The sequence below is a fragment of the Xiphophorus hellerii genome, chromosome 13 (genome assembly GCF_003331165.1).
Source record: "Xiphophorus hellerii strain 12219 chromosome 13, Xiphophorus_hellerii-4.1, whole genome shotgun sequence".
NCBI classification, from domain to species: Eukaryota; Metazoa; Chordata; class Actinopteri; order Cyprinodontiformes; family Poeciliidae; genus Xiphophorus; species Xiphophorus hellerii.
The window spans coordinates 2877051-2901942 of record NC_045684.1 but is presented as its reverse complement, the minus strand read 5'-3'; the positions used below and the strand labels follow the sequence as shown (position 1 = coordinate 2901942).

Genomic DNA, 24892 nt, shown 5'->3' with positions numbered 1-24892 from the left:
TCTGGTTTGGATGGAAACAGGAGTTTATTTCTGTTGGGAAAATGCTGCCTAAATTAATTTGTCTTACAACGATACAAAGCTTGAACATGAGGAAGCTCTCCTGCAGCTCTTAGACGGTTCAACACACCTTGACCAAAAGGTTAAATGATCTCCAGGTTTACAGAAAATGACTTAAAATATTTGAAACAGGTGTGATGAGGCAGAGAAACAACTGAAAGATGTGAGAAGTGAATGGATGGAAGCCCTGCAGTTCACCTCACCTCCACGCTTTTCAAACTTTTAATTATCAGATGTTTGTTGAGGAAAATTGTTTCATTCCATGCAGATCATATTTCTCTTTTTACATGAATAAAATAAGGCCATGAAAGAAATTTTAATACCAGACAGAGTATTAAAATTTGAAAAAATTAAAATAATTTTTCAAATGCTATCCAAACCAACGCAGCTCGATGTGAAAAGTAAATTTTTTCCTGAACCTGTCTGGATGTGTCACTCTTTGTCTGCTTTACTTTGCAGAATAGTTTTAATTCAGTCATATTTAAAGGTTTTTTTAGGTACGTCTTCTCTAAACACATCATTTTGCAGCATTTCAAACAGATTTAAGACCAGACTTTGACTAGGCCAATCTGTTTTATTCAAGCAATTTAGGTATTGTTGAGCTTAAAGTCACAAAGTGATGACAGTATATTTTTCTTCAACATGTAAACTTACGTTTCTGCAGCACAGAGTATTTTTAAATTGAACCAACTTACGCTCCGGTTGTTACATAAACTGATTAGTGCGTCTAATGAAGCAGAGTTTGTGTTTTCTGAAGGTCTCATACTGATGCTAAAGAAATCTTTATTTGCTGTTAATTGTCTGCGTCTTTCTGTTTTGCAGAGAGGCAGTCCAAGATGAAAGCAATCGTAGCGGCGGTACTTAGCGCCGTGTTCTGCACCGGTAAGCACAAACAGAATCAGGAGCCGAGTTCAGATAAATGAATGTTTGAAACCGACTTCCTTCAAAACCAAACCTAATGATTTACATTAGAGAAAAACTCAGCAACAAAGCTCATTTATGTCGCAATCTGTTTCATTTCCTCTTGTTTGCCTTGTTTTGTTGTGAAATATTGTAAACAGCCTATTTTTAGACAACATTTACATTTCAAATGTTTTAATGTTAATGTGAAAGTTGTTTGGTTTTCAGAACAAAGGAGTTGATTTTCTGTTTCCTTTCTTTCTCTTCCAGTTGTGTCAGCGTCTTCCAAAGGTAACATTACTCGTTTGGAGGATAATGTTTGAATAAAATAAACTTTTTGAAAGCTAACCGCTTCCTGTTTGCATCAGTCAAAGAGGAAAGGAGGACGGCCTTCTTCGGCGAAGACGTCCACATCGAAGTGTCGTCGTGGAGCGACCCGGAGGTCGTGTTCCGACCCAGAACCAACAGCTCCTACGAGGTGCCTCTGCTCCAGGCGGGCCGGGTGACGAACCAGAACAAGACGGAGCTCAACTCTCTGGGCCACCTGGTGCTGAAGGACGTGCAGGAGGAAGACGAGGGGCTGTACATCATCAGAAGCGGCAGAAATGTCAGCATTTCCAAAAACCTCATCCTCATCGTGAGGGGTAAGAACAGAAACTCTGCTGCTCCTCCAAAAAACTGGACATTTTCTTCTAGTGTTTGACTTATTAGATACTAAATTATTAACCTATTCTTTGTGAAAAACCACCAGATTTTGTGAAATAACAGTTTCTTCCAGGAAACAGCTCATGTCTGTGAAAAATGAAACTATTATTCAAGTTAACGATGTCTAAACTCTGCTGGAAGCTAATTTATTCCCTTCGATCCTCCCTGTGAACTCAACAACACCCGAAAAGTTGACATATAAATAAATGATTATAAGTAACACAATCCATTAAATGATTACAAAAAGAAAAGTTATGAATGACTTAATTACCAACTGGAGGAAGTAATTATCTAAAAAATAATCAACAACTTTTTGTGTCTTAAAGGAATGTAATCAAAACTGATTATGTGGCCAGGATTCGTTATTTAATTCCTGGAGATTTCCAGAAGAATTTATTCCGTTATGAGTTGTTAGTTTAGCTGACCTTCAGAATAATACGACTGATTTTCAGCTTTTCTCCACAGTAAACTTTTCTCTTTATCTTTAATCTTGTGTTGTCGATCAGACTGCGTTTTGGAGCAGGTTGTAAAGTATGGAGAAACGTACATCATCCACCTGAGTCAAATCAAAGGTCCGATCACGCTGGAGTTCAGGTACGCCAAGCAAAACTCAGCTCTAACAAACATGGAGTCAAGTTGGGCCATTTTTACACATTAAGATGCTTAAGAACTAAAACTAGAGAACCGCAACTCAAGTCCTCTGGGTTTTGGATGCATCCTGCTCCAGCACACATGAATCAAATATTACTGGGAAATATGGACTTAAAGTTTTATCACAATATATTTTGGTGCTATGGTGATAAAAGTGACAAACAGAACTATTTATTTCTAATTTTTTAGGTAACTGTAAGGCTGTGACTGCATGACACAGCAGTCAGCCACACAAATACAAATTCTGCTCTGGAGAAACATATTTAAGTGAAAAGCTCTTCTTTAAGACACCAGTCACATAAATAATGTAATTTGTATCTCAAAACTTCACACAGTAATTGCATTCAGTCAATGTGAACACTTAAACAAATAATCCCAACAACATGGACAGTTTTGAGGAATTTTAGATGTTATCAGTGGGAATTTATTGCAACAATGATACATAAAAATTCTTATAGTGTTGACATTTATATGATAAATGGCCGCTCCCGGTCATTAACGGTTCATTTGACTCAGGAATTGATCATAAATGTTGCAGAATGGATTCACTTGAGGACTGGAGTTGCCATTATGACCTCTGATCTGAGCCATTCAAATCTGGGTTACACAAATGCACAAATATTTGCATTTTAAACTACTTTGCACAACTTTGTGTTGGTTTATCACATAAAACACTGATATGTTTTTGAGCTGGTTGAATGTTCTCCTCTCTGTGGTTTGTGGTTTTTAGGCCCAGCCTGGTCAGAGTCAACCAGACGATGGTCCCTCACACCTCGGAGCCCCCCCCAGTGCTCCTCTACAACCGGAGCGCCGTGTTGGGGGACGACTACGTTGGGCGCCTCAGCGTGTCGGACAGGCAGGTGATGCTGCACTCGGTCAGGATGACAGATGAAGGAAGCTTCACGGTTCTGGACCGGGACGGTCACACCAAGACGAGGAGCTGCCTGAATGTCAGAGGTCAGGAGAAGAGAAATCTGACGCAGCCGAAGCTTCAACGATAAAATCTGATCCTTCTTGTCCAAAAATATCTGATATTTAAATGTCGACTTTTAAGAAATAAAGGCGTGATGCTTTGTAACTTATCAGTTGCAACAAATTAGGAAATTTCTGCATATTTATAGGCTCTAAATCAACTGATTATCATCTTCCTGCTCATAAACTCAGAGCAAAAATTAGAAGGATAAAGAAACAAATTTATTTGCAAGTATTGAAAACTCTGCATCAGAAGACAGTCATGAACGTGGAGAGAGAGAAAACAGCTGCTGCTTAACGTTCCTGAGAGGACTGAGCAGGTGTCCTAATGCTGATTAGTTCCTTCCTACGGAATAACAGCAGGTTCAGAGGTCAAAAGGTCAGCACAGAATGTTTGTATGTAGATAAAGGAGTTAAAGAATGATAAATAGCCTCAAACAGATTGTTAACTTGTATAGAAAATGTTTCCTGAAGACATAAAGAGGTAATTTGTCCCACTGGATGCTCTGATGTTCAATCAATATTTCCACTGGAGCAACAAAAACAAGCAGAGACTTTATGTTTCCTCGTTTCTTCTAACTGGTGGTAAAAGTTTTCAGCTTAAAACTAATGATAAAACCAAATTACATTCTGGGAAATTACTACATTTATACAGGTCTGAGGCATCTGATTTTATTTATTTTGTCCTAAGTGGCTAAACAACTAAATTAATTATTATTTATCCTTTCTGACTTACTGACCTCTCCATGGAGGAAAATCAAATTAGTGTGTGTTGTTTGGCACCTATCATGATGTTTTCAGTCCTCCAGTCCAGTGTGTCTGTAAATCTGATCCAGATTATTTAAATCTCCAGTAAATTCATCATATTTTCTCATTTTCTCCTCCAGATCACCAGAGTTTCCTGCATTTTGCCTACGGAGAAAACCTGAAGATGAAGCTCTTCCTGCACTACTCCAACCTCAACGTGGTCTACAGGTCCAAACTGGACAACCAGGACCGGGTCATCGTGAACCAGGGGGTTCTGTTGGCGCCGCTGGACCCGCAGCTGGAGGGACGGCTCACTGTGGACGGGTCGGAGCTGGTCATGAAGAAGATGCAACCCGCCGACTCGGGGCTCTTCAAGGTCACCGACCTGGCCAGCTTCACTGTGGCTCATGTTTACATAGACGTGGAAGGTAATAAAAACTCTTTAATATTCATCATGTTACATTTATTTAAATGTTCAGAATCCTTAATGATGACGTTTGGATCTGAACGCATCATTGCTTGATTATTGCAGGAAAACAGATTTTATGTTCATGAACTTGACTGACTGCACTGAAAGAAAACAAAATGTTACCAAGTACTTTGTTCTGGTTCTAGTGCAAATATCACAGCACACTTGGAATAAGACAAAACTAACTTAGAAGGAACTTTTAGTACAACATAGGAGCTTGTTTTATGTCAATAGTTCCTTAATATTGATGAAAAGTAGTTATAAGTGAAGATATTTTTCACACGTGTCATTCCACTTGCAGATTATTTCACTCATGGAAAGTGCTTTAAAAAATATATATTAAGGAATTATTGACTTAATCAAGGTCCTATATGGTACTGAAAAGTTACTTATGAACTAAATTATCTTATTTCATGTGTACTAAGATATTTGGACTAGAAACCAGACCAAAATACTTTGTGTTTTTCTGTGTTCAGGTAAAACAATCAAAAATGTTCTTCACTTTTTTGTTTTGTTTTCATAATTAGGTTTTATTGAAAAGTGACACCCTTCACTTTATTCACATTTAATTTTAGGATTGTAATTATGGTTCAGAAACTATAAATGAGGATGAGACATTAAAAACTCGGTATGCTTCCAAAACTTCACTGATAGAAACAGAGGAAAAAAATACTAAATTAAAATTGAGATAAAATTAAAAGTTTTGTGAATCAGGATGATATTTCAGTGACGTCCTGCGTCTCTCCATGGCTGAACCCTCCTGACCCATCAGAGGTCAGGCGGGTTACGGAGGGACCCCCGGGTCCTGTTGTGGACTCCCTGGTTGAGTTGAGGTCGTCATGGAGACAGGAGGGTCTCCTGATTTTGCATGCCAGCTGTGACCCAGTCGCTGCTGGATGTGGACCCGGTTTGAGCGTCTGTGCTCAGACTCGTCTCAGCCGTTTGAGGAGTTGCTGTTGGGTTTCAAACCGAGGCGTTCCCGCTCTGCCAACTGTAATCCATCTGATTTCAGACGATAATCACAGCAGTGGGGTCGTGCGACTTTTCAGCACGTGCAGATTTATTACGTTTCCCCTCCGTCAGGGTGTTTGCTTTCTTTTTGTCGGTAACTGGAACCCCGGTGAGTCACAGCGTCCTTCGTTTTTAGTTCCTCTGCCTTCAAGGACAACACAGCCATAAATATGACAGATCACAATATGACTGCAGAGGTTATGTTATATTAATTAAAAAGGAAAAAAGAACAAAACATTTGTCTCACATCTGCTACATAACTCCTTGTCATTTCGTCCCTCCTGCCTTAGGGGAATCTTCTGTTTGCATTTATATATATTTAGCAGAGCCATCTGTAAGCACATCTCCATCTGTGGCTCTAAGCCGCTAACCGACCACTGCTGCACCTCGTTAAAGAAACTCGTAAATGAAAAATCAATCTCGCAACAGATGTAACTGAATCTGGGGCTTTACATTAAAATTCATCTCCACATGTGCCTCAGGTGACCTCTGGATCACAAGTCACCTTCCTGCTCTCCATGCAAATAGAATCAAATCTGATTTATGACCTCAGGAGGATCCTTATGTTTTGTTTCATGTCCTAAAGAATGATGTAGAAGACTAATAAATAGAAGATGTTCAAATTTAGCTGCTGCTTAGTGAAGCTATGACTTTTCCTTTAGACCAGCGATGTCCAACATGTGAACCGGGGCTCATTTGCAGGACTGGGAATAATTTTGTGCGGTCAAATTTTACTCAAGTAAGAGTAGCGAGATTTCATAATAAAGTTAGAGTAAAAAGTAAAGCATAGAAATAATACTCCTAAATGTTACTCAAGTAAACGTATCTAGTTATTACTCAGCTCTGGGCCGGAGTACTTTCAACTTACACAAATGTCTAGACACCTCAACTTTAGACATTAAGAGATCAAATTCCAGTTGAAACCAGATTTCTTCCTGTGTTGATCTCTAATTTTAGGAATCCAGGCTTGTAGATGCAGAAGACTCATTATTTCCTTCATCTCTTTCGTTTCCAGCCTATAAAATGGCTCCTCTGGCTGTTGCCATCCTGTCCATGCTGGGCCTGATCGCCTTCTTGCTGCTGGTGTGCCTGCTGTCCTGCCTCTATAAAATACATAAAAGAAACGAGAAGAACAAGAAGCTGACGCTCATCGCCCAGCAGGCCGGCAAGAAGGACGGGGAAGCTTTCCGACAGGTAATTTTCTGCAGCTCGGTTTATTTTTGCAGCAGTTTTTTCTTAAAGTGAGGAATGTTGGAGACCGTGAGCTGATTTTGGTTCAGCTGGTTACCCAGAAGGAGTGAGGCGCGTGACAGTTTGAGGGGATTAAAGGTAGAGGAAGGTTCTGCTCCTGCTGTGGGAGTCAAGATGGCCGGCTTCGTCTCCTGCAGAGCCGGTCCTGATGAGAGCCAAATTCAGCAGAACATAACGACTGAAGAGGAGCCAGGAAGAGTTATCCTGCCTCCAGCCCTCATGCCTCCTCGGTTCCTGCTGAGCTCCACTGCAGAGGCACACGAAGCCGGGGAGAACGGCCTTGAAATCACGCCCAGGCAGGTTCAGCGGTTGGAGGTTTGTTTTTCAGGCTGCGGTCTGAACACGGCTTACAGCCATCTGCCAAAGAGATATCCTGGTGGCTACACTGACAGGATATCTCTTCATAAGGGAGAGATGGTGAAGATGGGAGTAAAGTGTGAGCAGAGAAGCCATTGTTGGGTTTTAGAGAGTGGACTGATGCAGCTAAACAACAATCACTTCAAACGGACCTGAGTGGAGAGCAGGCTGCCATTCTGTCAACAAGAACGGTTTGAAAGCTGCATGCTGTTGTGATTATGTTTGGGTTTCTGCTGTCATTCATGTCTTTTGATCACTTCTGAGTTTTTTATTATCATCTAACATGTTCTTTATTGAAAAATGTCACATTAGTTCATTTCTTTATGTTTTTGCCTGGACTATGAGATTCTGTTCTTCCCTAAACTAAAGCGACTGTCTGCTCCACCCTGTAGATATGATGTAGGTATAATACTGACTATTCATAAGTACCTCATACAACCACACTTTAATGAAACCAATCTATATTTTTAGGTCCCAGAAGTCAAGTGAAACCTCATATTTTGTATTTAATATTGAGTTATGAGTACAGTTCTTATTCTGATCTGTATATATTTTCTTCCTTTATTCAGAGAAAATCAGCACATTTCTGCTCCGAGCTCCTTGATTAGCTGACAAATTAACATTCATTTTTGACAAGAGTTCAACACCCACCAGGAAACATTTGATTTTTAGTTTGCTGAATTGTTCATGACTGATTGTAATTTTGTGCTGCTAATCAACCTTTAGAGTAGGTGTTTATTCGTTAAATGACAACCTACGTACTTCAAAAGAGCCTTTTTAAGGCCATTACCATGTTTTATGCTTCTTTAAATGTTAATCTTGAATAAAAAGGAGTTATTATCTTTTCCTTGCTTTATGCAGGCTGATTAACTGATTTGGTAATTTGAAGTTGATGCTGATTATTCACCAAAATAACATCTGAAATTCAAATAAATAGCTCACCTGTTAAAGAGCACCTAAACATCAGGTTCATAAATTAATCATTATTCTGAACAACAGCGGTATTATTCAAACATTATAAGCTTAACAAAAAACAGTGCAGGTCCAAATCAGTTGTTGAATACAAAGCAATAAATATTCAATGACTATAGAGATTAATCTTAAGAGTAAATCCATTTAAAATCTCAACACCAAAACTCAGCATTTTGACATAATTACCAATTAGTGGGAACTATTCTGCAAAGCTTTGTGTTTAATTTTGAGTGCCGTTTGAAGTTGATGTTCCCCTCATTCCTCAAGCAGTCTTCACAGCAAATGTTGCTTGAAAGTAATTGAATCTTCAGAGCAATTAAAAAGCCACTGCAGGCAGAAGACTCACTCATCGTAAACAACAGCAGCCGCAGAGACTGATTGCTTCGCAGGGACGATTAGGTTATGCCAAGTGTTTGCAATAATGATATGGCGCATTACAAGCTGAGATTATTTATGTCACACTTCAGGTCACAATTGTTCTGGGATCCAAGTTAATAAAAGCTCCAGACTTTACGAACGAGAGCCTGACGGCGTCCCAACCACCAAAACCCAACAGAATTATCTGGTTTAGTCGACATCGGTAAAAACTACTTCCTGACAACTTTAGCTCCCTGTGTTTGTTTCTTTATAGGAACAGCTGTCTGTGCTAATACAGTCTCATTTTATTCCTCATTGCACCTGTTTTAACACAGTTTAAGTTACTTCATGCTCAACATATATTTCCTTTTTTATTCTATTTAAAAAAAAGTTTTTATCAGCTATATGTCATATTTTATTGCTTGCCTTTAGCTTTGTTTTTTTTTATTTTTTACTTTGCTGTCCTAATTTCTAATGCGCAACATTTAAAATATGTAAAGAAGAAAAGGAAATGCTGGATTAAACTGTTTTATGGTTTGTTTAATACATTTCGATTCCCAACAGAACAAAAGATGCATTTATTTAAAGTTAATGTTGGTGTTAGCATGTCGCTAACACGTAGCTTACTGTGCACCGATTGCCTTGAAAGCTAAGATGGAGAATAAGGCCACAAACATTGTTCTAGTTGTATGTATGGAAAACAATGAGATTTTCTTATTGTTAGTAATCAAGCTAACTACTATTAGCAATACAAGCTAATAGCTAAAGTTTTTAATATTTTCTGAATTCAGATGTTTTATATTCACTGACATCTATTATAATGACTAATGAGTTATTTAGTGAGGTACTAGAAATAAACCGTTAAAACTGTTATTACAGTATTTCAGATGCTTGGTTGTCATGTTGGACATTGAAGTTCTAGTTAGGGGAACCTCTAACTTTCTAAAACAAAATTTCTACTTCTGAGATTTTTTTTCTTCTTCAAACTCTGAAATTACAAATATATTAAAAATCTCTACACACAAATAAGAAATTTGACTTTGACGTCACTTTACTTTAAATGTAAAGACATGTAAAATAAAACTGGCCACTAACACTCATAATATATTTAGTTTTTTATGTTAAATAATCCGATACAATACAATGGCAGAATCGTGGTTTTCTTTCTTTCCAGGTTGTCAAATGTTTAGCTGTAGCATTAGCTTCAAAGTTCTTGGCTCTCAAACAAGATCTTAACTCTTAAAGTATTTTTGTTGAAAGTTATAGTCTTGCTTAAACTTTCTCTTCTTTACTGTGAAATGGCATTTTAAGCTGTTCTGCTAAGAAGTCATTTAAGTTCTTCAGCTAACTGACATTTCACCTTCAGCCTTCCTTTCTGCTTCAGCTTCTTCAGCAGATTTTGTTGAGTTCACTCAGCTCAGAAAATGTCATTTCTCTGGTGTCACACTTGTTTATGTCCCATTTCTAACGTTTCTCCTTCACCTCCTGCGTTCAGATGTCAAATCTTGCATTTTTTTGTGCAAATATTATAAACTCTGCAGCTGTGATTTTCTTAGATGTGGTGATTTTCTTCCAGGCATCATAGTTTCTGTATATGAAAGTAGTAATTTGAAAACACACCTTTAGTTTATTCCCCACATGTTCACACATGTGCTTCTGTTTGAGTAATTTCTATGTTTTCAGTGAACGTTTAAAGTTGATTAATCTGACATGATGAATGTGCTGCTGTCTTTAGAAAAGAGGCTTTCTTGCATTCAGATGGATGTTTCTGATTTCCAGGCTGATGTTGTTGCATATTCATTACTTTCCCGCTCCAACATTAAGGAGCTTCAAACGGCGCCTCTTCTTGGTGAGAGATTTGTGTTGTGGCCTCCTCTGGTTTCCTCTCCTCCTCCTTCGTTTTGATATTCAGAGTCCTGCTGCTTTTGTGCCAAACAAGTTCCTTAAATCAACTTTATTTCTGTGACAAACTTTCTGGTGGCTGTTCCAGAAATGTGTGTGTTCAGTATCTTTGAGCCTGTTTGCGATAACATAAAGCCATTAAAGATATTGAGCACTTAATGACTCCTGCAGAGCCAAGAGAAACTGCAGCCATCAGACGTAATGATGGAGCAGATGTTGATTGAAGACCTAATTTGACAAAAAGTCAATGAATTACGTAAAGCAGATCTGGCACCGAGACTTGAAACAAAGTGTCTCTGTTATCCTTACGGACTCATCAGGATTCATGCGAGCGGACCGGACCGGACCGGACCGGGCCGCAGCGGCATCAGCTCTTAATGCAGCTGCACTATGTGGCATGGAAATTAGGATGCACACATAACCAGCAGTGAGGGGTAGAAAACAAAGTTGGAAATCAATATGAAATAAATGATTAAATTATTGTGAGGAGTTTATGCATCGTTGTTTTGATGGGAGACGACATGCGGAGAATTCGATTGGCTTCTTTAGAATAACGTAGTTGCTTTCTCTAAAGACCTGAGGTTTAATGGAGATGTTTAGGATAAAATAGATTCTTATTAGGGCTCAGTATTATTAATCTGATGAAATAATTCTTCTATATAAAATAATTTTGTTTTTAGTAGAAATAAAATCATAAAAAGTTAATTATGAGATTTATTACATCAGCTCTCCTGACCATTTTTAGTTGCAGTTTTATGAAAAATCTAAATTTCTTTTAAACAGATTCAACTGATGTGCTTCATTAGTGGATTTTCCACTTTGAATGTGAAAACTTTAAAAGAAAATATAGAACAATCCAATTTTTGTCTTGATTTTGATGAGAAAGTACTAGTTCTACCAGCAGATTTTTTCATGTCTTCATACAAGTGAAATAATCTGCTAGACATTTATTAGACCAAAGGATGGCAGGTCTGATGATTGAAAAACAAGAACCATGTCCAAGCAGAAAACTAAACATGTCAAACTATCGATTTGTTCAGATTCGTCTTTAGTTTCAACAAGTTTTTTTATTTTAACAGTTAATTTGTCAGTCAGCAGATTAATGAGTTTCATTTAAAACCATTTTGACGGTTTTAGCTCATGGGGAAATTAGAAAGCAAAACAGGTTTTAGAAAAGAAATGTAGAAATGAATTTTGACATCAGAGTAGTAGAAGTTAAATGTGTCCTTTTAGAAAAGGTTTCGCCTCTAAATGGAACGAAGACCAGCAGGAAACGCTTTTACATCACATTAAACCCAGAGCAAGGTCTGCAGACAGAAGAAAATGCTTTCTATGTGCATGAACCAAAAGCATAAAGGGAGAAGCGCTAGATAGGATTGTGTGAGAAATGTCAGTGAAAAATGTTCTTATTAGTTTTTAGAAATGCAACACCTGGAGGGAGAGGATGAGAAATGAGATGAGGGAGTTCAAGCTGCACGGATTTACTCTGACAGGGTTATAAAGAGCGGCCATCAGAGCACAGGAGAGGGAACTGTTGAGTTTCTGACGGGACTCCAGGGTTTTGAGGGAATATGCAGCACAGCCAGGGCTGGGATCAGGGAATTTAATGGGAGTTTCTATATTTTTACTGTTTTGTTTTTAAAAAAAGAAGCTTTTCATATTTGAATGCAGTTTCTGACCCACGATCCGAACCAGAAGGTGGTGGTGATACTCCGTAAAGCCTAGTTCAGCTTTTCCAACCATTAAAGTCAAATATATTTTTACACATCCACACACTGTGAAAATATCAGGAAGTATAGTTTGGACTGTAAAATAATTTTTCACATGCATCAGAAGAATATTTCACTTTTTCTTTCCCTCACTGCTCAATTAAAAGCCAACAATCTGCAGTTAAACAGTTATGATTATTGTCACCAATAAAGCTCCAGTCCTGGAATAAACATCTGGTTTTGCACACATTTCTATCCTCAGTGTGTTGTTGTAAAAAGATAAATCATGATGTAAATGTGTGTGAGTACATGTTCTGGTTTAAGCTCGTTGTTGTTTTAACAGGGGAATCTGTTTGTGCTGTTTGTCCTTTTGTGTGTTAATATTGTACAATTATTAAATGTTAAGAAGTAAAAAAGTAAAATCTGCAGCTTTAAAGGTTTTATAAAAACTCCCTCATTGGTGAAACTAGAGTTAATGAATGGCATGCCAGGATTTTTTTATTTGTTTGAAATCAAGTTTTGAGCATTTGACCTCAGCTTGGGTTTCAATTATTTTACAAACTCAATATTTCTGCCTTATTGTTTAAAAGCTGATGCAACAAAACAACATTAAGCAAGAGAATAAATACATATAAAAGTATAATTATTCTCACTGCTAGTTGTTGAAATCATTGTTGAGGCCACAAATTTAAACCATGTTTAGGTTTTTTGAACCAATATGTCATATTTTTTATAGTTTGTCCTTGTTTTTACCTCTACATTCAACCAAACAAAAACATTTTACACCTTTTAAGATTCAAATCTGTATTAATTTGGACTATTTTAGCTTTATTTATATCCTAAAGCAGGCATGGCAAACTGTGTTCAACTTTTAAATGCATCACTTCTCCAACACACACGAATAAAATGGCTTCATTCCCTCATCAGCAGTCTGGAGACGGGCAGTAAAGTGACATGAAAACCAAAAGACTAATCAGAAGAAAAGTGGAACAGCTGTGGCCAGAAGAACAGAATAATAATTAACACACAAGCTGAGCTCAGACTGGAAGGAACTGGAACCAGAAGAGACAAAAGATAAAAACTAAACATAAAGGAATGAACTGATTTAACTACACCTAAAAGAAGGAAAATGACCAGATTGATAAACATTATGATCAAATCACAAACAGAAACCAAACCCAAACATCTGTGGATGTGACAAATGTTTCCTGGTTGGTTCATGTTCTTAAGTTAAAGCTGCAGGTTTTTCACTGTTTTTATTGTCTGTGTGCCGTCGGTATGTTTGTTTGTGAATTCCTGTTTTCTTTGAATCTTGTGACCTTTGTTGTTACAGCAGCTTAATATTTGTTGTACTTTGATGGTGGAGGTTGAGACGATGAACACGGCCTGGTTTTTAATTTCTCACAGATATTAGAAAAGAGGCAGGAGGAACATCAGTCACCCAGAGACAGACATGAAAGTCCAACCAGTTACACCCTTTACTTTACTATAAGCCCATTCTGGAGTTATTTTAATATGTTTTATGGACTTTGGACGTCTTTGAAGACAATGTTTTTCACAGTTTTATCAAATTATTAACTACATCACAATGAAAAGGTTTTATTAACTCCTAAAGAACCACAAGTCTCACTCTTAGCTAAGGTCAGATTTTATGTTTCAACAACTAGAAAGAGGTGGAGAAAAATTTTCTCCATGTTTGAGTTCAGGAATTTGCAAAAAAAAAAAAACTCCTGATCATTATTCAGGAAAATATTCTGACCTATTAGGCGAAAGTGGAACATTTTAGGAGAAATGCATCAAATTTGGTGTAAAACTAACACAGCATATGAGAAACAGGCCATCATATTGTCTGACAATGAAGCACGGTGGTGGTAGTGTGATGCTCAGGACTTTGATGGAACAATGATTTCTGCTCAGGCTCCTGCATTCCTGTGTCCACTTTGGAATAGCTTAAATTAAGGTTCTGGAGTGGCCTAGTCAAAGTTCAGACATAGATGTGGCGGACCCAACAACTTTTTAAAACACAGGAGAAAATCATTTCAGCAATCCTAAAAAGGTTTTGTTGATCATTATGTTTCCACACGGGGCAGCCTTGGGTTGAAGAGCTTTATTTTATCTTAATAAGTGAAATTAATTGACAGCTGCTTTAATATCCATATTTTTGATCATTTGAAACATTTAAATGTGACAAAAAAGTGAAAACAGAAAAATCTGTAAAACTCTTTCTCAGCGTTGTGGTTCAACCTCTGCAGACGGTTTGTTCTGCAGTTTCACGTTGATATTAAACTATTTTAACATATAACTGCCACTTATATTCCAAACATATTTTAATGTTTCATAACAAATTTATTTTAGCTTAGTCGTGTTTTACTTTTATTCCCTCGTTTTCTCCTGAACAGATCAAACATTCCTGAAACACATTAGTTTCCTCTCAGCCTCCACTGCATCCTGAAAACAACATCACTGTGTGTGTGTGGATCTGTGTGATCTCTGTGTGTGTGGGGGGGGATTCAGTGTGATGTGTGTGTGTGTGGGTTCGGGGTGATCTGTGTGTGTGTTCAGTGTGATCTGTGTGTGTGTGTGTTTGGGGTGATCTCTGTGTGTGTGTGTTCAGTGTGATCTCTGTGTGTGTGTGTTTAGTGTGATCTGTGTGTGTGTTCAGTGTGATCTGTGTGTGTGTTCAGTGTGATCTGTGTGTGTGGGGTTCAGTGTCATCTGTGTGTGTTTAGTGTGATCTCTGTGTGTGTGTGTTCAGTGTGATCGGTGTGTGTGTGTGTTTGGTGTGATCTCTGTGTGTGTGTGTTCAGTGTGATCTCTGTGTGTGTGGGTTCAGTGTGATCTGTGTGTGTGTGTGTTTAGTGTGATCTGTGTGTGTGTTCAGTGTGATCGGTGTGTGTGTGTGTTTAGTGTGATCTGTGTGTGTGTTCAGTGTGATCTCTGTGTGTGTGTGTTTAGTGTGATCTCTGTGTGTGTGTGTTCAGTGTGATCGGTGTGTGTGTGTGTAGTGTGATCTCTGTGTGTGTGTGTTCAGTGTGATCTCTGTGTGTATGGGTTCAGTGTGATCTGTGTGTGTGTTCAGTGTGATCGGTGTGTGTGGGGTTCAGTGTCATCTGTGTGTGTTTGGTGTGATCTGTGTGTGTGTATCTGTCCTCATGTTTGCTGATGTTTTGATTTGAAGCTCATTGTCTCACTGCAGTAGCGTAGATTAACTCACGCTGTGTGAATGTGTGTGAATGTGTGTGTGTTTTTGCAGGTGGTCCATGAGGCTTACAGCAGGTTCACTGAAGAGTCTCTGATGCAGTCAGTGTGTGATAAACCTTCAGAAACCACCGAGGTCACCATCAAGGTAAAACCTGTAATAGAAACTGATAAAAACACTTCAAGCTGAAAATAAATACTGAAAATGATGGTCTGAGAATTTCAGATTTTACTCTTTTATGTGTTCTACTTTCTACCATCGATTAGGTTTTATTCTTTGATTATTTTTGACATTTTCTTCTGTAAAACTTTATTTTCTTCTCTGTTCTCCTCTCAATTGTATTCTATGTTCCATTATATTTCCTTTTGGTAAATGTTTTTATAATGTTTGAGTTTCCTGAACTGAAGTATTCCTGGTTTTGTTTCTGATGGCTATATAATATTTAATAAGAACCTTTTTCTAAACCAGCTACCTCTGATTAGTGTTGCAGACTAATTCCTCATCTCCACTGCAACATGATAATGAATCAGTAATAATTATTCTAACTGACGTAAAAAGAGAAAACTTTGGTCTGATTCAATTTCACATAGTGAGAAAAAGAGATTTGTTTTTTATTTATTTGGTTCTTCAGTCAGTGGAGACTTTTTAAAGTTGGACATCAAAACAAAGATGTTTTGAAGTCCAACTTAAAATGTGTGAAAGTCACAGTTTTAACAAACCAGTTTGAACAAATTGATCAAATTTAATCAGAAATAAAACATTCAGTTGTGTTTTTATGGGACTGTTGGTCCTCCAGGTTTATTACACCGAATTTATGAGTAATTATATATGGATCTGTAAACACAATGAACAAAAATGGACCCTGAATTGCATATATTTTTACATAAGACGTTAAAAATAGGCAGAAAATGTGGCTGTAAGTGTCTCTGAATTGCAGGATGAGGCGATCTGCTTATAAATGGCTGTTGCATCATTATATTAATGTGTTGCAGGTGTTTTGTTTGAGCTAATCTTTAAGTTTAATAACGTGAGAACAATCCTGAACGGTCGATTAAAAGCAGCTAATAGTCCAAACTGAACATATGTGTAAATCTAACCGTCCGTGACATGAAGGCAGTAAAACTGAAGGAAATATGGAGCCACGTGTGATGATAATGGTGCAGTTTTATTAATTATTAAAGAAATGTCTCTCATTTTATGAACATTAAAAAACAATCTATTCTGTTTTAATAACCTTTTCACACTGAAGTTGTAGAAAAAGGCAACTGCTTTGTAAGAATATATAAAAAGAGAAATGACCATATAATTATAATTAAAGTAAAAAAGCTCAAATCAAAAAACAAATGACTTTATAGGTTGAGCAAATCTAGCAATAATTAATATAAATGCTATGATAAAGTAAAGACATTCTCCTTATTAAGATGAATTAATGAGAAATGAGAAACCGGCTGCTGCTGAAATGTTTCCTGAGTTTTTCAGAAATGTTTACGCCTGAAATATATCAATTAAAATCCAATAATAAACGCAGAACCATCATGAATCATCCCTGGCATTAGTCAGCAGAAACCACCTGCAATAAAATGCCACCAAAGTGCCGAGCGTAATTAAAAAGCAATCAACCTTAGTCGCTGCTCTCAGCAGTGAAGTGGATTAAAGTTAAAGGAAAGACCTTCTGTCAGGATGAACGAGGAGCAGCGAGCGCCAGCGGTCCAGGTTCAGGGAGCTTTTCCACTCGGATGATTGGAGTCACGCCGCTCCAGCTTTGGGGATCGGGTTGAAACTATCGCTTCTTTTCCAAATTCTGGTTCAGTTATTAATCAGAAATCACCTCCGGTTCCTGCTTTCTGCTTCAGGCTATTTGCATTTACATGTAGCAGGACAGACAGGAAACAAGCACAGAAAGTTTTCATGCTGATTCAAGATGAGTTGATCATTTTTCTGTGCTAAACTAAGAGAAACTGTGTGGCTCTATTCTCTGACCTTATGACCAGATAAAACATCTTTGCTTGAATTTTGACTTTTGACATAAACTTTTTAAAACTTTGTGATAAATCCTCCATAAGACTTTGTTGTTCTTCAGACAGTTGAAACTAATTTGATGCTCTAGTTGGAATCATTGTCCATTTGGTGACCATATTTCTGCCCTAACATTAAATTTCTGGCTTAATTCTTCAGATATTGCTGCAATATTTTAGCATAATGTTCTTTCCTCATCATTCTATCTATATTTTGAAATGTTCTAGTCCCCTTTGTAGCTAAATACCCACAGCATGATGATTAACTATGAGTCCATTTTCAAATTATCATCTGTTTTTATGTTGATTTTGGAGAAATGACTTCTTCTTCTCTGTGTGGCCTTTCAGACCATGTCAGTTCAGGACTTGTTAAACTTTATATAATAACACTGAATAATAATTAATGTTGTAAATTAACTTACCAGAAGTCATAAAGCAATGACAGTATCATGAAGTACTGATAAATTGTATAAAATCACATTAACCTTGATGTGTATAAACATCTCAATATGAAGGAAATTAATTCAAATAATTTCTTCATCATTATTCTGATATTTCATGAAACATTTTAGTAATCATATCTGACCTAAATCACATCCTCTACTCTCTCTTTATTTGTTTTTTTCCCTGTAGGGTCTGGAGGTGTCCAAACCCGGCCGCTACCAGACTCTTCCCTCTGACAACTTCCTGGAAATGAGTGACTCTGGAGTCGAGTTCAGCCACTCTGGACTCCCGCTGGACAGCGACACCGAGGCAGTGATGACCTACGCCTCCCACAAGCCCCTCCTGAACGCCGCCTCCCCTCCAGCTGTGACGGACGGCGTCATGATGTCCGACAGCCTGGAAGCCACGGCGGCCATGGACGGAGACCTGAGCGCCGTCCGAACCCCGGACTCCGTCCTCAGCGCCAGCCCCGCCTCCAACCCGCGCTCGGCCTCGGCCGCCACGCCTGACGGCAGCCTGCAAGGGGCCGCGTCCCCGGCGACGGCCTCCAGGGTCACCGCGGGGTCCGACTCGGCCAAGACAGAGGGCGGGACAGAGGGAGAAGAAGACGGTCAGAAGGAGTAATCAGGAAGTGCCAGAGTGTTTCTGGAACCTTTTGTTATCCGAACATCTGAAACATCACAGATTAAACAGAGGATGGACGTAGATGTCCATCCTCATGGACGTAGATGTCCATCCTCTGGAAGTTTTTCAAACACAGAGTTTGAGAAAATGAAAGGCTACAACCTCACTGTCTATCAAAAGAACAAAGTAATGTAGTGCATAAATTGCATGCAGTTCCGGAAAACACAAAAGAAGATATCTTAGATCAGACGTAGACGTTAGAGTAGACTACATGCATGCTTTAACAAATGAAATGCACTTAAATCACATCAAATCATCTGAATTCCTGTCAAACCGGTTCAGTAATGAGAAAATGACAAACGTTTGAGGGTAGTGACAGACAGGCGGCGTGTTTCAGACAGCCTTTGAGCTGCAGCGTGTTTCCTCTGACGCCACGTTCTCAGAAAATCACAGCAATGAGTGATTTCAGTCCGCTCTGTTATTAACAGCACAAGCATGTCAGAAAACATCCCCTCATCTCACATGAAACTGCTTGTTTCAGCATCCGCTCGCTGCGATGAGCCACTTGAGGTGTTATGTCTCAAAAAACAACAACAACAAAAACACATCATGCAAGATGAAACCGGTTCAAGTAGACGGAGCAGCAACACCTCTCTGAAACTGCTGCTGGTTGTTTCAAATATTAGGTGTCAGATCTGCAACATTTGAAGGATTTGTCAGAGGAAACCTGTCAAAATGTTCCACTTTATCTCACTCAACAGTCAAAAGTATCATCATCTCTGTTTTTGTTTGCTGCTTCTAGTTATCATTCACTCGGTTCCAGGAAGGGAAAGAATTCAGGGGAAACTGACTGACATTTGTGTGACTTTCAGAGCGAATCTCGAGAGCATAATTGGATTCCAGGTCTCTTTGCAGACAGACCAATTCATGGACGCCGTGGAGCGCGGACCGGTAATAAAAGAGCTGAAAGCGCCGGGAAAAGGGTAGGATTCAGGGAACAGATGAATGACATCCATGATTCAAAGCCTATTTTCATCTCGGCCCGGAATCCGCCTCACAGAGCTCTCATTATTGGAGCCCAGTTGTTTGGCAAAATGAAGTAACTGGAAAGATAAAGTTGGATCAGGGCGTGATAACGACGCAGCCTTTAGCTTCAGTAAAATGAGCGGCTGTCAGAGAGGTGTGTGTGTGGAGGAGAGAGTTTCATTCAATTCAGCCAAAATCATCAAACACTGGAGAGAAACATGAGTCTGAGAGGCAAAACCTTCAGCTGACGGTAAAATGATCAACGCTCCTGTCTGTAAAAAAAAGGTTTATAGGATTTAAATACAAAAAAATACATGGGCATGCATGCATTGCTAATAGTACTTAGCATAATCACTGAGCTCTACTATTAGCTTATTATTTGTAAATGGAGCCTGGATAAGTTTGGTGATGTCATGCAAAGATTTGGATTGTTTTGGTTTGTGTTGCTCATAGTGATTACTGCTCTCACCGACCACAACAATTAACAAACCCCACTGGTTCTTCACTTGTAACTAGAACGTTCTAAGCTTGGAAGAAATAGAGTCAGATCCAAATTCCAACATCTGAGGAAAATGAAAAGCAGCCCAAGCTCTCACAGGCCTAACAACTGAGTTTGACTAATTAGTTTCCCTTTCCTGTTGTAGAAGAAGATAATTCAGGTCACAGAAAACTAATTTCCACCTCTAACTGTGAGCAGGACATGAAACTCTGCCGAGGAAACTCGTCGCTGTGCTTCCTCTCCTCCACACGTCCAGCCTCTGAGCTCCTCTGCTTTTAGGGAAGCATCATGGCAGCATCGATCACATCTGCTGACACACACTGGCCGCAACAAGACCTTTGGGTCCCAACAGTTTCATTTATTCATCAGCGTTGCTGTTACCATTGACATCTGTTAGCAGTACGATGTCAGCCTGGACAGACTGCAGGATTCACCCCAAAGCAGCAAAACAGGCACCAAAGTTTTATTATTAGAAGAGAAAAGCACAAATTTAGCATGTGATTCTTTTTAGATATGAACAAGTTTCACATTTTTATTGATGAGGGTAAAAAATATGAAGCAGCTATTGTAAATATAGTTCAGTGATCTGCAAAAAATGACTAGTTCTCTTCTTCTTCAGGAAAATTCATTAGAATCATTCAGCATTGTATGTAAAACGACTTTCATATCCAACTCAAATGGGAAAATGATCCATTTGATGGGAGTTTTATGAGGAAATGCTTAAAACTGACAGGAGGGTGACTGGAAAGCTCCCGAAATGGACTCTGTAGATCTGTAAATATCAGCTGGATGTAAATGAGCTATGATGCATCAATTTGGTGGACTAATAACAGGATAACTACTGAATATTTAATATAATCTAATGCAATATTAATGATAAAGGCACGGAAGCATCACGAACTCTCTCCTCCTGCAAGAAAACCCAGACGTAGCACATCAGAACACAACTCTACTGTTAGTCGTCTGTTTCCACTGTAAATATAGAAATCTGTGATCTGCATGTGGATAATCTCAGAATACTCACACCTTTCTTACTACGAGGCTTATGCAAGATTTTTTACCACATTGATCCTTGAACCACATATCCACAGTAGGTAGGAAACTTTGCCTTCAGCTGGGAGGTCTGTCATGTTTACATGTTGAAATCCTTTCATCAAGTTGGCCTGGGCAGGAGGCGAGCTGTCTGCGGCTGCAGGGCCTGTTCACACATCGCAGGTGCTGATGGTTTGAGCAGGAACCGTTCAGGCTCTGCCTCAAACGCAAAACCTGACAAACAAAATCTGGAAGCTGAAGCACAAAGCCAGTGTTTGGGAAAAAGAACACTTTCACAGCATCTGTTGGGATTTTACCTCAAAATGTCAATTAGATAAAGTAAGAAAACTTTATAGGATCTCATATGTTTTAGAGGATAATGTTGTTTTTAACTTCCTTCTGTTATTATTAGTAAAGAGTTGATCTCGTCTTGTTAACACACACAAATTGAAACACCCAGGATTATATTTCCTCATATTTGGAGATTAGTTATTTCTCCTTATTTGTTTTTTTTTACTATTAAAATCTTGCTGAATGAACCCAACAAACCCCAACAAATACATTTTATACCCCTAAAAGTAAACCACTGAACAAATCTGAGATTTTTAATCATAAAATTATGTCCCACTATAGAAATGTAGTTTGTCACATGTCAACGTTAATAACCACTCCTCAAACATACAGAATAAAACATTTCTAAGGTTCATCTTCAGCAGTGGAGATGCAGGATTTCATGTCCAGGTTTTAGTTGATCATCTGTGCCGGTCTGCAGGATTCCTCTGGATCCCTCAGGCCCACTGCAGGCGGCAAACGATTTTTTCAACCACGCCGACTGTGCATGAGCATATGGCGGCTTGTGGCTGCTGCAGACTGAAACATATAGTATGAACCAAGATGGAGTTTTTCTAATGTGGATCTGAAAAGGACTACACTTACAAACTGGAGGACATTGATTTTTATTCTTTATATTTAAAGAGTAAAAATATTTAAAGATAAGAATACATTTTTTTATATTTATTTATTTATTTTTATTTTTTTAATTAGATGACATTTTACCACTAGAGGGAGCTCTCAGAAAGTCATGAGTTACAAATGATCTGTAAAAACTGTTCTAACATCTGAATGGACTAATTCTGTGTTGAATAACTCTGCATAGATCAGGCACAACATTATGACCACTGACAGCTGATGTAAATAACACTCATCATCTCTTCATCATGGCTCCTGCTGCTGGTTTGGACACATTAGGCTCCAAGTGGAGGCAGAAAAATGGACAAGCGTTAGGATTTAAGTTTTGCAAGAACTAAAAAATTATGTAAAGACATTCTGGGTTGTTTTGGTGGTACAGTATTATTAAACATTGGTCTAATGAATAATTTGTGGTAAACTGGCGGCAGGGTAACAGCTACAGTCACTGATGCAGACTGGTGCAGAAGGCTGGAAGCTATCCGACAGGAAGCTGAAGGAGGTTAACGTGACATCTGTGAGATGTGCTGGACAAACACGTCTAATCCACGAAGCTTCCATGATCCAGAGGCTCTGCTGCATCCTGGTGCCAGATACCACAACACGTTCAGAGGCTCAGCAGGGACCAATGAAGCAGGAGGTCATAATGTTATGACTGATGTTGATTGTTTTAGTCCTGGGAGATTCTCCTTTTCTGTAGGTGACATTTTAACAGTTTACTTCTTTATGTTGTTACAAAGATAAAGAAAATGAAAAATGCACATTAACAGTATCATGGGAGCCACTAAGGTTTCCATTTTACCTGATTAAGGTCCAATAAAGAGCTGATGCCTGGAAACGGTTCCTTAATGCAATAAATTGGCCACAACTAGAATCCTGTAGTGTGCAGAACTCAGAGTTTTTTTTTTGTTTCTCCACTGTGGGACATAAAAAAACCTTTCCAGAAATGGATGTTCATGTTTTTATTGCAGTACTTATAGCTAATTTTACAAAATGCATTCAGACCATTTGTTTATGCATTATTCAGCAAATTCCAGAAAACATCTCTAAAAGAGGAGAGATATTTCCTTCTTGATTATTTTTGTTTTTTAAAGTTATTACCTCCAAATAATAAATGTAAAATTATTATTATCAAATAACAAACTCAATTTAATTGGATTTTCCATCTAAAACTGGAACAACAGGAATCAGTTATCAGAAGACAAACAGTTTAAAACATGGAGCCGTTTTCCTCTCCTTTCCCTCAATCTGCCCCGGTGTGACATGCATCTGCTTTAAATGCCCCATGGGTGCAGATACTTACCCCCTCTGCATGAACCAGCAGATGGAGTTAAGTGAAAGATATTTGAAAGCTGTATTTAAAGCAGGTTTGAGGATTTCATTCTCTTCATCTTCACATTTCAAAGGCCTCTGGATCTGTGTTCACTCCTATCTTTGAAAAATGCTAAATTTCTCCTTTTTGAAGTGAAGATGAAACATTTAATTGTGATCAAAATCCAGATTCTCATTGCGAGGCCACTTTGATGCTTCATGGGGTGAAAGTTTCATCGATCCTCCTGGAGTAATGACTGTAAGTTCAGGCTGATGGAGACTTTATGAAAGGATTTGTGTTTGTGTCATTCACCTCGCTCTCGTGTTTTCTGTTTCATCACACGTTCAGAAAGCTCCTCGGAGCAGAAGTGCTGATCCGTGCTCCGGCGGAGGGAGATTTAATAAAATGCTCTTTCAGCCATGATTCCCTCTAATGTTAATCTGTTATTCTCTGAAATTCCAAAGAATAATAATAATAATAATAATAAAAGGGAATCAATGTCTGCAGCAAGTGGCAGTTTGCTAATACCTTTGAACCAAACAGGAAATTACTCAGAGATCAGTTACCTTCTCTCCACTGGAGCTTGAATCAACAGCCTTTTCTGATTCATGACAGATAATTGGCGAAACTAATTGCCAGGCGCTTATCTTTGTGAGAGTGAGCTTATTCTGGCGCAGAGTGTTTTGTAGTAATTTCCTTTTCCGAGTAATGAACACATAAAGCGACGCCACGCCTCCCCCTGATTGATCCCTCGGCTTGAAACTCGTTTCTAACCTCACCTTCATCCTCCCAGCACCACAGAATGTTTTTATACGATAAAACTAGAACCTGAAATTATTTTGATAGAATTTGTGTTTGAAACAATGATGTCATCCCAATATTTTGTAGAGAAGCACCACACGTTTTAATGAATGACCGTTTCAGTGTTTTTGTAGCAATGCATTTAAACTCTAGCTGTGTTTAATATTCCTTCTTACTCGAATATTATAGCCACAACCTGCTGTCCTGTGTGTTTGTAACAGTTAGTGTAGGTGCAGCATGCCGGCCTGTAGATTACTTGTGGGACGAAAGGCCAGAAAGCAAATAATGATCACATGAATTGCATCGTTTTTCTGTGGCTCTGGTTTCCCATCAGCCTCCTGAAAATCACCTGATCACTGCTGGGACTCAGCAGCAGTAAAACTGGAGGATCGTATTTCTCATTTTGCATAAAGTAGATATTAAACTACTTGTTTTGGTTGTAAAACATTTTTTTCCCCAATCGCTGCTGTTCCAGCTGAAATGAGTGATAATTATATGGAATCTGAAAACAGAAGACTTCCTGTCATCCTTGTTTTTATGCTTTTTAAATTTTGTTTTGTTGTCTGGGTTAAAAATATGCGTATAAATGGATCACATTTGGAACACGACCCTGCTTTGCTTTCAGTGATGATTTCATCTGTTTTTGTTGCTCTCAGTTGATGTGCTTTTCAGTTTTTTCTGCCTGTAATGGAGTGGTATTATTCTGTTTTATTACGCAGCCATTTGGGTTAACTCGTCCTGTTTTCATTAAATCAGAACCACGTCAGTTCTGACCTTCAGTGGGAAACTAAAAGCATGTGAGCAATTGTTTTCTAAGGAAACCTGAACAGATATGACTGATTAAAAGTTTTCTTTTTTTTATTTTAGAATGGAAACTAGTAGGTTTTTGTTGTGTTTGGGGCGATTTTAGAAGA

At 38.4% G+C, this 24892-nt stretch overlaps 1 protein-coding gene across 2 annotated transcripts in view; it reads left to right on the top strand.

Annotated features, from left to right (window-relative positions):
- LOC116730747 (uncharacterized) overlaps positions 1-24492 on the top strand; it is a 29539-nt gene extending 5047 nt beyond the window's left edge. Inside the window, exons 2-10 of one of the 2 annotated variants that reach the window (XM_032580199.1) lie at positions 878-939; positions 1228-1248; positions 1326-1601; positions 2169-2256; positions 3044-3270; positions 4173-4460; positions 6528-6706; positions 15314-15406; positions 17908-24492. In XM_032580199.1, the coding sequence (XP_032436090.1) occupies positions 894-939; positions 1228-1248; positions 1326-1601; positions 2169-2256; positions 3044-3270; positions 4173-4460; positions 6528-6706; positions 15314-15406; positions 17908-18342 (1653 nt within the window). In that variant the 5' untranslated portion in view covers positions 878-893 and the 3' untranslated portion in view covers positions 18343-24492. The remainder of the gene's footprint in view (positions 1-877; positions 940-1227; positions 1249-1325; positions 1602-2168; positions 2257-3043; positions 3271-4172; positions 4461-6527; positions 6707-15313; positions 15407-17907) is intronic. The other variant, XM_032580200.1, reaches the window with a different exon arrangement.
- Positions 24493-24892: the final 400 nt, after the last annotated feature.